General features: G+C 41.4%; 1 protein-coding gene across 2 annotated transcripts in view; it reads right to left on the reverse strand.

The window, feature by feature from the left end:
* The window catches only part of NLRP3 (NLR family pyrin domain containing 3), a 31,994-nt gene that overhangs the window by 3,992 nt on the left and 14,955 nt on the right, over positions 1-13,047 (reverse strand). For both annotated transcript variants that reach the window (XM_023618258.2, XM_070233549.1), the window contains exon 9: positions 337-507. In XM_023618258.2, the coding sequence (XP_023474026.2) occupies positions 337-507 (171 nt within the window). The remainder of the gene's footprint in view (positions 1-336; positions 508-13,047) is intronic.

Raw genomic sequence — 13,047 nt, forward strand, 5'->3', positions numbered from 1 at the left:
TTCCAGTCTACTGGATTGTGCAGATCAAATTAGTGACAGCACTTTGCCAATTGATTTTTCCCAAATTCTATGTCCCCTCATGAATTTCCCTAAAATACTAGTGCCATTCTGCCCCACTCTTTCGTGGTAGAGAAATTTGTGGTGAGAGGAACTTCAGAACTTACCTTTACACCGTCAAAAAGTAGAATTCCTCCCAGTATCACGATTCTATAATAAGCCAAACCCTGGGAGGACTCCATCTCTCCTCAGATACAGATGATCTCGTCATTGTTCCCTCCAACTTCCCCCCACCCAGCCACGTGTGTGCCCGTCACCCTAACAAGCTGAGGGACTTACTCCAACATCTGCAGCTTGCAGTTGGGGTGCGAGAGCCCCTCACAGAGCAGCTTGACCCCCGTGTCTCCAAGAGCATTGCCCCGCAGGTAGAGTTGCTTGAGATTGTGGTTGGCGCTGAGCACCGAGGACAGGGCTGGACAACAGCCTGACGTGAGGCCAGAATTCACCAACCTGTGGAAGGACAGGGAGAAGCATCCTCAGCGGCCAGCCTTCCTCAGACATGGCAGAGCCCTCTCACCACAGAAACCTCATCTCATCTGAAGATCTGCGTCCTTCAACTTAGAGGTCAGGAGCCAGCCTCTCGGATGTAATCTGAGGACAGCACGACTCCCTGCCGCTGGCCCCGTAAGAGAGACAAACGATGGTCTCAGCAGATGTTTTGCTGGGATCAGTAGAAGAGACAGAACGAAAGCAAACTGATGCAGACTCCCTCCACGCTCCTCCTCCTTCTTACACACACTCCCTCTGACCACACATGCTCCTCAGCACCACTTCTTCCAGAAAGACTCCTCAGTTGACCCTAACAATTCCCGCAAGCCTGCAGAGGCCTACCTTGCTTGATTCTTACATCAACCGGGCAAGCGGGCAGTGCCGCTGCAACTATTACTTGACCCTTACAGATTAGAAACCTGAGTCCCATCAGACCATGTTTCTCTCGAGGTCAAAGAGCAAGTGCGTGGTGGAGAGGGGACCCGGACATAAGCTTTCCGGTGTCGTCCGCCCTCTGTTGCCCGTTCTGTCCAGCCCCTCCTCCTCCTGCACTGTAAGGGCCTCTCAGAACACAAAGCCCTAGGTTGCATTTCACTTCACGGAATTAAGATCTTTGATGTACTACTCTTGGGTCTAGTTGAGGATGTTCTATCACGCAGCGAGAGCACGTGGGCTCTGAAATAGAGAGCTGTGCAGTCCTGCATAGGAGTCAGAGGGTGGACGCCATATACGCCAGGCCTTCAATGAAGCCTTGATTTAAGAACGTCTTGTGCCGTCACATTCCTTCCTGCCAGGATCCTTAACAACGGCACGTGTCTAAGCTCTAAGGTGACTTAGAATCAGGTAAATAGAAACACAGAAAGAAGTCATTCAGACAGTGGAGCTTGAACAGATGACCACAAGGAGACAGAAGCACTTCTCCTCCCACTGGTCTCCATCCTCCAGGTCAAGGAGGAATCACAATGAACGAGGAAGAGTCAGCAGGACGAAGAAGGAAATGCAGCCCCAGAGGAAGGAGCAGAAACAAAGCACGTTTTGAGTGGCCTCCAGCTGCGAAGAATTTTTGTCAGGGGTCCTTAGTGAACACGCAGAAGGAAATTGCAGGATCACTAGCTGTTATGGACTGAATGCTTGTGTCCTCCAAAACTCGTATGTTGAAACCTTAACCCCCAATGTGGTGACGTTAGGAGCTGGGGTCTTTGAGAGGTGATTAGGTCGTGAGGGTGGAGCCCTCATGATGGGATTAATTCGTCTATAAAAGTGACCTCAGAGAGCTCTCTCGCCCCTTCCACCATGTGAGGACACAGGGAGAATGTGGCCGTCTGCAAGCCATGAAGAGTCCTCACCAGAAACCAGATGATCTACAGACACCCTTATGTTGGGCTCCCAGCCTCCAGAACTGGGAGAAATAAATGTTTGAGCCACCCAGTCTATGGCATTTTTGTTATAGCAGCCCAAACAGGCGAAACACACCGGCAAAAATGAAGAACTTTCCAGGAACCTGGAGATGGTCATCAAAAAGGAAAGGAAAGAATATTTTGGAAAAAACAAGAAAAAAGAATATTTTGAAAGTTACAGAATGGCAAGCTTTACCACTATTTCCAGAAAAGGACTAGAAGGGATTACGAAACAGATGTTTGAGGAACAGAGCACAGTGAAATGGCAGCAGTTACAAGCAGGCAAGTTGGTTTTGTTAAGAATAAGTCACATCTGAATTATCAGAATGTTGTTAACTATTGAGACTGAGTTATGGATAGATGGAGGACGTAATAAAATGTTTAGAAAATCAAGCAAACAAGTCTTACCAACCAATCTGCTGGATTAGAGGAATGTAACCAACATCATATATCTTGGTCTCAACTAACCCACTAACTCAGTTCTACATTTACTGAGCACAAATATCTTGTCATGTACTGTATTAAGTTAAATTATTTGGTTTCTAAAAATTTACTAATGATATACCTTATGTCACAAAAATGTCTCAAAGAAAATCGAGGAAGAAGATATAACATTTATTGAATATTTACTATGGCCTTGGCTGTCTGAGGATGACTTTAAATAGGATTATCTCATTGAATTGTTCAAAACTAAGATGCATGCATTGTTTTTGTCTCTATTTTTAAATGGAAAAACAGGATCAGAGAAATTACTTGAAAGAATGAGAAGGAGCTTCCTAGATGGACCGTGGGGGTAGGAGACTAAACTTAACTCTCCAGGCAGGAGGAAAGTGGTGAAAGAGTAGGTCAGGTGCTTAGAACTAAACAATAATTCAATACAACTCCAAATGGAGTGAACTGCATGTTAGGTGAAGGGGCCGGGGCAGCCATCCAGCACTGGTGAGGGACAGCCCTGTGTGCCAAGCCAAGGTATGCCACCTCCACTCTGATTTCAGAGAAGAACTTTCGAAGGTGTTTTGAGCAAAGGCTCAATATTATCAAATTTGCATTTTAGAAAACTCCCTTTGGTGTTGTGTGAAAAAAAAGGATAAGAGGTAGAGGGAACTGAAAGTGGAGAAAATTTAGGATTGTCCCCTGTTTACTGGCTGGTCAGCTTCCTGGAAAGTCCCACGGTTCAACAAGGCTGTAAGGAGAGGGCAAGAAAAGGACAAAAGGATGGGGTGGGAGTAAGTTACGGGAATTAAAACATGTTGCAAATGCTCAGTGTCTCACGCTTGTGTAATATTTGGGGGGGGGGGGCATTATATGCAGGCAGAGATAAAGGTCTAAAGTTCAAAAAAAGAAAATTTGCCTATACCTAACAAAATATAAAATGCCTAAAAGTTTTGCCTCATTAATTCCACTAATAGGCATCCACTCAAAAGAAACAGTCATACAGATATAAAGTTATATATATACACACATACACACTTTTTTCAGAATTGTTTGTAATAGTGAAAAAGTAGAAACCCATCCAAAGGTTCATCATTTACTGAGCAGCTAAATAAATTACCAGGGGGGCTGGCCCCATGGCCAAGTGGTTAAGTTTGCGTGCTCCACTTTGGTGGCCCAGGGGTTTACCGGTTCGAAACCTAGGCACGGACATGGCACCACTTGTCAGGCCGTGCTGAGGCGGTGTCCCACATGCCACAACTAGAAGGACCCACAACTAAAATATGCAACTATGTACTGGGGGGATTTGGGGAGAAAATAAAGAAGATTGGCAGCAGTTGTTAGCTCAGGTTCCAATCTAAAAAAATAAAACAAAATAAAATAAAATAATAAATTACCATAATGCCTATGGAATATTATACCCAAATCTGTAGATCTGTATATACTAGCATAGTAATGTATCCACAATAAGTGAAAAAAAGCAAATCATAGGAAAGTATTCACATTACTTTTCCAGTTTTGACAGATAGAGGATTATGGGTTGAATTGTGTCCCCCAAAACTTTTTATGTTGAAGTCCTAGCCCCTAGTACTTCAGAATGTGACCTTGTTGAAATAGGGTCACTGAAGATGTAATTAGTTAAGATGAGGTCATTAAAGTGAACTTTAATCCAATATGAGCTGTGTCCTTACAAAAAAGGGAAATTTGGACACAAAGACAGACACGCATCATCACAGGAAGAAAACCATGTAGAGACAAAGGCTAAGACTGAGGTGGAGCATCTACAAGCCAAGGAATGTCACAGATTGCCAGCAAACCACCAAAAGCTGGAAGAGAAGTATAGAACAGATACTTCCTCACCGGCATCAGAAGGAACAGCCCTGCTGACACCTTGATCTTGGACTTTTAGCCTCCACTACTGACAGACAATAAATTTTGGTTGGAACATTCTATCCAACAACAGCAGACTACACGTTCTTCTCAAGCACACATGAAACATTTTCTAGGATACACCATATGTTAGGCCACAAAACAAGACTTAGTGAATTCAGGGTTGAAATCATACCAAGTATCTTCTCTGACCACAGTGTTATGAAACTAGAAATCAATAACACTATGAAAACTGGAAAACTCAATACATGGAAGTTAAACAACACTCTCCTGAACAACCAATGGGTCAGAGAAGAAAGTATAGAGGAAATAAGAAAAGTATCTTGAGACAAACAAAAATGGCAACACAACATACCAAAAGTTATGGGATGCATCAAATTAATTTCAAGGGGAAAGTTTCTAACTATAAATGCATACATCAAGAAAATTGAGAGAACTCAAATAAGCAACCTAGCTTTATCCTCAAGGAACTAGAAGAACAGACTAAGCCCAAAGTTACCAAAAGGAAGGAAATTAAAAAAAATTAGAGCAGATGTAAACAAAAGAGAGAACAGAAAAACAGTAGAGAGATTAACAAAACTAAGAGTTGGTCTTTGAAAAGATAAACAAAATTGATAAAGCTTTAGCTATACAAACCAAGATATTAAGAGAGAGGACCCAAATCAACAAAATTATAAATGAAAAGGAGAAATTACAACTGATAACACAAAACACAAAGGATCATAAGAGGTCACTATGAACAGCTGTAACCAAAAAGTTGGACAACCTAGAAGAAGTGAAAAAATTCTTAGAAACACACAGCATACCAAGACTGATCAAGGGGAAATGGAAAATCTGAACAAATTACTAGTAAGAAGATTGAATCAGTAATCAAAAAACTCCCAACAAGGAAAGGAAAGGAAGATGGCTTCAATAGTGAATTTTATCAACATTTAAAGAAGAATTAATGCCAATCCTTCTCAAAGTTTTCAAAAAAATCAGAGGGGGAAACACTTCCAATATCATTTTATGATGCTAGCATTACCCTGATGCCAACCAGATAGGACACTACAAGAAAAGAAAACTACAGGCCAACATCCCTGATGAACATAGATGTAAAAATCCTCCACAAAATACTAGTAAACCAAATTCAGTATCACATTAAAATCATTAGCCATGATGAAATGAGATTTGTCCCTGGGATGCAAGGATATTTCAAAATACACAAACCAGTAAATGTGATACACCATGTTAACAAAATGAAAGATAAAAATCATATGATCATCTCAAGAGACACAGAAAAACCATTTAGCAAAATTCAACATCCATTCATGATAAAAAAAAAAAAAAACTCAACAAATTAGGCATAGACAGAATACATCTCAACATAATAAAGGCCATATATGACAAGCCCACAGCTAATATCATACTCAATGATGAAAGGTTGAGAGCTTTTCCTCTAAGATCAGGAACAAGAAAAGGATGCCCACTTTGACCACTCCTATTCAGCATAGTACTGGAAGTCCTAGCCAGGGCAATCACTCAAGAAAAAGAAATAAAAGGCATCAGAAGCAGAAAGGAAGAAGTAAAACTGTCTCTATTTGCAGATGACATGATATTATGTACAGAAAATCCTAAAGACTCAACTAAAAAAGTGTTAAATCTGATCAATGAATTTGGTAAACTTGCAGGATACAAAATCAACATACAAAAGTCAGTAGCATATCTATATGATAATAACAAATTTTCTGAAAAAGAAATAAAGAAATCGATCCCATTTACAACAGCATCAAAAACAATAAAATACTTAGGAATAAGTTTAACTGAGGAGATTAAAGATCTCCACTTTGAAAATACAATATGTTGATGAAAGAAATTGAAGAAGACCCAAATAAATGCAAAGAAATCCTTTGTTCATAAAACAGAAGAATTCATATTATTAAAATGTCAATATTACCTGAAGCCATCAATAGATTCAATGAAATCCCTATCAAGACTTCAATGGTATTTTTCACAAAAGTAGAAAAAACACTCCTAAAATTTATATGGAATCACAAAAGACCCTGAATAAACTAAGCAATCCTGAGAGAGAACACAGAAAGAGGCATCACACTTCCTGGTTTCAAACTATTACAGAATAAACGTCTGTTGTTTAAGCCACCCCTTTTGTGATGCTTTGTTACAAAAGCTCTGGAAACCCAACACGTAGAGTATATTGAAATGGGTGGGTGGATGGACAGACAGATGAATGGATAAATGTTCACATATAACAAAATATCTGGAAGTTTGCTCATCACCCTGTTGGAAATGGTTCTCTCAGAAGTGGGTTGTGAAGGAGGTTTCACTTCTTACTTTATGTATGTAAATTATTTGATATTTTCACGCTAAGCATGTCTTGCATTTTTAATAAAAAACTCATAAGCAGGGCTTCCAGTTTCTAGTCCAGCATGTAGGAAGCTTGGAAGTCTGCACTCTGTCCTGGCAACAAGTTAAAAGCTGAACAAACTGACAAATCAACAACTCTTCTTAGATCTGTGAGAGAAGTGTGGTTGCAGGGCAGTCTGCTGCTCCCAGGTTGGAGACGGAGAGAGAAGCAAACAGTGAGAATTACAGCCTGGGTCAGAAGCCCACAGGCTGAAACCTCGTGGGAACCAGTGCCGGGTAGGGGAACCTGAACTACAACTGACAAGTAGCTGGAGGCTATCTGTGGACAGGGGCGAGAGACCAGAACTCCAGGGAGACCAGTCATTCAGGCAACCACCAGGGGCTCAGTGAATATCAGAGAAAAATCCCTTTGTGTTTCCTGCAGGGGGAGGGGAAAAGGAATCATTTAAAAATATACTAGAGCACTCTAGGCTTCTTAGCAAGGCTTGTCCTCAGGAGAAACTAGGTAGTCAAAGCCTAACGGGCTGAGACATTATCAGAGCCCAAAGGACCTGAAGGAAGGGAAACACTCCACTCCTGCCCTCTCTAGCCATCCTGTCCCACCTATGGGAGTGGGAAAAAGCTGAGAAGCACTTGAAAAGCACTTAGAAGTCACAGTCCAGAGGTACAGGCTCACTAAAAGACTGAGACCTAATCACAGGGCTATAGAACGCTTCCCTCCCCCAACTCATCACCACATCACTAAAGGTCTATTGAAAGCAGATCCTTTCACCCACTACATCATGTCCAGTATCAAGGAGGAATTACAAGACGTTTCAAAAGGCAATAAGGGTTTGAAGAGACAGAGAAAACATCAGAACCAGACTCGGCCATGTCAGGAATTTTGAAATGATCAGAACAGGAATTTAAAACAGCTATAGTTGATGCACCGATGGCTCTGATGGACAGCATACAGGAACAGATGGGCAATGGAAGCAGAGAGACAGAAATTCTAAGAACCCAAAAGAAATGCTAGAGACAAAGAGCACTGTAACAGAAATGAAGATTGCTTGATGGACTTATTAGGAGACTGGACACGGCTGAGGAGAGAATCTCTGACCTTGGGGATATCTCAACAGAACCTCCAAAAACTGACAAGTAAGCAGGAAAAAAAAAGACTGAAAAAAAGAACAAGACCTCCAAGAACTGTAGAACAACTCCAGAAGCTGTATGAGGGTAACATATATGTAATGGGAATACCAAAAAGAGAAGAAAAACAGAAAGGAAGAGAACATTAGTAAAACACTAATGACCAAGAATTTCCCCCAAATTAATGCCATTAGAGGAATAACTTATCAAGCACCATGAAAAGCCATGGCATCACAACAAGAAAATAACATTTCTCCAGAGTCTAAACATAAGTCATAGAAGATTGTGATCCGACTGATAAAGAATTCAAAATAGCTGTCACAAAGAAACTCAATGAGCTACAAGAAAACTCAGAAAGGCAGTTCAATGAGCTCAGGAATAAAATCACTGAACAGAAGGAATATTTTACCAAAGAGATTGAAACTCAAAAAGAGAATGAAACAGAAATTCTGCAGCTGAAGAACTCAATAAATGAGATGAAGAATGCATTAGAAAGCACTGGAAATAGAGCAGACCATATCAAAGAGAGAACTAGCAAGTTTGAAGATAGAAATCTAGAAATCATGCAGGTAGAAGAGGAGAGAGAAGAAAGATTTTTTTTTTAATGTAGAAATTCCACAATAATTATCCAAGTCCGTTAGAAAGGGCAGCATAAGGATAATGGAACACAAAAACATCTACAAAAAGCCTACAGCTAAGATCATACTTAGCGGAGAGGAACTCAAAGCATTACTACTAAGATCAGGAACAAGACAAGGATGTCCCCTCTCACCACACCTTTTCTTCATCATACTGAAGTCCCAGCTAATGCAATAAGACAAGAAAAGGAAAAATATATAGATTGGGAAGGAAGAAATAAAACTGTCTTTGTTCACAGATGACATGATCCTTTATACAAAAAACCTGAAAGAACTGACAAAAAAACTCCAAGAATGAATGAAAAAACGATTACAGCAACTTTGCAGGATGCAAGGTTAATATGCAAAAATCAATCACTTTCCGGTATGTTAGCAATGGACAAGTGGAATTTGAAATAAAATGCAGTACCATTTATATTAGCATCTCCAAAAATGATATATTTAGGTATAAATCTAACAAAATATGTATAAGATCTACATGAGGAAAACTACGAAACTCTGATGAGAGAAATCAAAGAACAAAATAAATGCACAGATATTCAGTGTTTACGAACAGGAAGACTCGATATTGTCAAGATATCAGTTCTTCCCAACTTCATCTAGATTCAGCACAGTCCCAATTAAAATCCCAGCAAATTGTTTTTGGTGTATATCGACAAATTAATTTCGAAGTTTCTATGGACAGGGAAAAGACCCAGAACAGCAAACACAATTTTGAAGGATAAGAACAAAGTTGGAAGACTGACACTACTCAACCCCAAGACTTGCTCTTAAGCAACAGTAACGAGGACAGTGTGGCATTGGCAAGAGGATTGACAAATAGATCAATGGAACAGAATAGAGAGCCCAGAAATAAGACCCACATAAATACAGTCAATTGATTTTTGACAAAGGAGCAAGGGCAATACTACAGATCAAAGATTCAAAGATGGTCTTTTCAACAAATGGTGCTGGAACAACTAGACATCCACATACAAAAACAAAGAATCTAGACACTGATCTTATACCCTTTAAAAAAATAAATTTAAAAAATTAACTCAATTTACTAAATGTGAAATGCAAAACTATAAAACTCCTAGAAGATAACGTAGGAGAAAGTCTAGATGACCTTGGCTTGAGCAATGACTTTTTAGATACAACACCAAAGGCAAGATCCAGTAAAGAAAAAATTGATAAGTTGGACTTTATTAAAATTAAATTTCTCTTCTCTGTGAAAGACAGTGTTAAGAGAATGCAAAGAAAAGCCACACTGGGAGAAAATATTTTCAAAAAATGTATCTGATAAAGGACTGTTATCCCAAACATACAAAGAACACTTAAAACTCAATAATAAGAAAACAAGCAATTCAACTAAAAAATGGGCCAAAGACCTTAACAGACACCTCACCAAAGAAGATATACAGATTGTAAATAAGCATATGAAAAGATGCTCCACATCATACATCATCAGGGAAATGCAAATTAAAACAACAATGAGATACCACTATACATCTATTAGAATGGCCAAAACCTGGAGCACTGACAACATCAAACGCTGGTGAGGATGTGGAGCAACAGAAACTGTCATCACTGGCAGTGGGAATGCAAAATGGTGCAGCCACATTGGAAGACAGTTTGGCACTTTCTTACAAAACTAAACGTTCTCTTACCATATGATCCAGCAACATCACCTCTTGGTATTTACCTAAAGAAACTGAAAACTTAACATCCATACAAAAATCTGCACAAAAATGTTTATGGAAGCCTTGTTCATATTTGGTTGGAAGCAACCAAGATGTCCTTCTGTAGGTGAATGGATAAATAAACTCCATCTAGACGATGGAATATTATTCAGTGCTAAAGATGTCCTTCTGTAGGTGAATGGATAAATAAACTCCATCTAGACGATGGAATATTATTCAGTGCTAAAAAGAAGTGAGCTGCAAAATCATGAAAAGACATGGAGGAACCTTAAAGGCATGTTACTAGTGAAAGAAGTCAACCTGAAAAGTCTACATATTATATGATTTCAAAAATATGACATTCTGGAAAAGGCAAAATTATGGAGGCAGTAAGAGATCAGTGGTTGCCAGGGGTTGAGGGGAGGGAGGAATGAATAGGCCGAACATAGAGGATTTGGGGGGCAGTGAAACTACTCTGTATGATACAATAGTAGATACATGTCATTATACATTTGTCCAAACCCGTAGAATGTACAACACCAAGAGTGGACCCCAATGTACACTAGTATCACTTGGGTGATAATGATGTGTCAATGTAAGTTCACCAGTTGTCACAAATGTACCACTCCGGTGGGGAATGTTGATAACGGAGAAGGCTGGGCATGTGTGGGGGCAGGGGATATATGGGAAATCTCTGCATCTTCCTTTCAATTTTGCTTTGAACCTAAAACTGCTGTAAGAAATAAAAGCCTCTTGAAAAGGAAAAAAGCTCAAGAGCATTATCTGGGTTTAAGACCTGTTTTGGGAGCCATCTGAATACAGGTCATTTTTGAAGCTGAGGGTTATGTGAGAGTTCCCTAGGAGCGTAGAAACAGTTAGTAAAAAAGAAAACCAAGCGGTGAAATCCCCAGACCACAGGAAGAGAAGTCATTGCAGGACCCTGAGAAGCAGAAGCTGTAAAATTAGCAGGAAGGACTGAGTGGTGTCCCCAAAACAAGATAGAAGGGTTTCAAGGAGGGGAGGATGAGTAGAATTAAAGGCAACAGATGTCAACTAAGATAAAGACTGGGAAGGATCTGCAAGAGCCGGAACCAGGATCGCTGAGGGTCCACTGGGAGGCGGTGCTCTGGGGGCTTCCCTCTGTCTGCTCTGCAGGAGCACTCCGCCCCCAGCTCCTCCCCTGGCTCCTATCCCGCCCTACCCGGTTCCTCCCCTGGCTCGTGGTGTCGCTCCATTCAGTACCTGCTCCCATGTCACCTGCCCGAGAGGCATTTGCTGAACACCGGGGCAAGGAAGCAGCCCTCACTCTCTCTCCGGTTTTATTACAGCACCTATTGGTATTGTGCACTGCTTTGTTGGTCTAATGTCCAGTGTCTGTCGCCCCCTATAAGAATGTTTGTGAGAACAAGGTGTTGGTCTGTTTTACTGACTGCCATCGTCAGCACCCACAGCTGAGCCCACAGAGTGCCTGGAAAATAAAGCGCCTAAATTGTGTGCTGAGCAGATCAAGAGCAGCAGCAGCCGAATTGCTGAAGGAGAAGAGAACAGGAGGAAACAGAGGCATAAATAGACCTCTCCAGGGAAGAGATACGGGGATATCTGAGGATGGGCTGACAACACAGGTCCGAGAGGGATCAGAGCCTTGTGAACATACACACGTTTTAGTTATGGGCTAGCGGATTATTCCTCAGGGAAGACCTTCCTGCCATGGTTTGTCCTGGATGCCGACCTGGTTGGCATTTGTATCAGTAATATGAATGAAGACATCGACAGTTTGCTTGTTGTATGTGTAGCTAACATTGACAGAATCACAATTCAAAAATGTGTAGACAATGGGTCAGAAGAAAGGTAAGATGAAATTTAGCAGAGCTAAAGGTGATGCTCCCCCCCAGGTTGGAGAGGGGGTGACAAAGAAGCCCTGTAGAGAGCCTCTGTCAACACATCCAGCATTGCACTGGCGCTGGGGAGAGGGCGATGGGTCATACTGGGCTGTGTCTATGTCGGGTTCCACTGCCTTCCATCTGCGTGTCCTTGGCCAAAGGTCTTAAGCTCGCTGAGCCTCATTTTCTCCTCTTTAAATTGGAAACACTGATACCTACTTGGTATCATTTTTATGAGGCCAACTGAGATAACCCATGGAAAGAACAGGGAAGAGCAGCGATGTGTGGTGAAATGCATGATTATCAGTAGGTATTTTTGTGGTATAATAAGAAATATACCTGGTCTTTGTACCCACTTCCTGGCCCATAGCTTCTAAAACCTTGGGATTTCCTGAGTGACAGAAGCGTCTTTTACTTTTCAAAGGAGGCCCTTTTGATCACACCTGAGTTCATGCTAAGGAGGGGACTTAAGAAGGGGCCCTGGATAGCCTCAGGATGGAGCTGGTCAACAGAAAGACCAAGTGATCAGAGACTTGGAGCTTTCAGCCCCACCCTCCAACCTCTAGGAAGGAGTGGGGAGGAAGGCTGGAGATTAAGCTCTGTAAAATCTCTGCACAATGAGATTTGGAGACCTTCTGAGTTGGTGAATGCATCCATGTGCCGGCAGGGTGGAGCACCCCAGCTCCATGGGGATAGAAGCTCCTGTGCTCCAGACCCTTCTGGACCTCTCTGTGACTCTTCATCTGACTGTTCATTTGTATCCTTTATAATATCCTTTGTAATAACAGATACGTAAGTAAAGTGTTTCCCTGATTTCTGTGAGCTGTTCCAGCAAATTTTCAAACCCAAGGAGGGGGTTTATAGCCAAGTCAGGAAGAAGTGTGAGTAACCTGGGGACACACTGCTTGCAACTGTCATCTGATGTTGGGGGCAGAGGGGGCAGTCTTGTAGGACTGAGCCCTCACTCTGTGGGGTCTGCACCACCTCAGGGTAGTTAGTGTCAAAACTGAATTGACTTGTAAGACACCCAGTTGGTGTCTGCAGAGAATTGGCTGTTGGTTGGAGAAAACATGCCAGAATTTTGTATTATTGTTTACTGCAGAATTCCAAC

Source organism: Equus caballus, chromosome 14 (genome assembly GCF_041296265.1).
Source record: "Equus caballus isolate H_3958 breed thoroughbred chromosome 14, TB-T2T, whole genome shotgun sequence".
Taxonomy (NCBI): domain Eukaryota; kingdom Metazoa; phylum Chordata; class Mammalia; order Perissodactyla; family Equidae; genus Equus; species Equus caballus.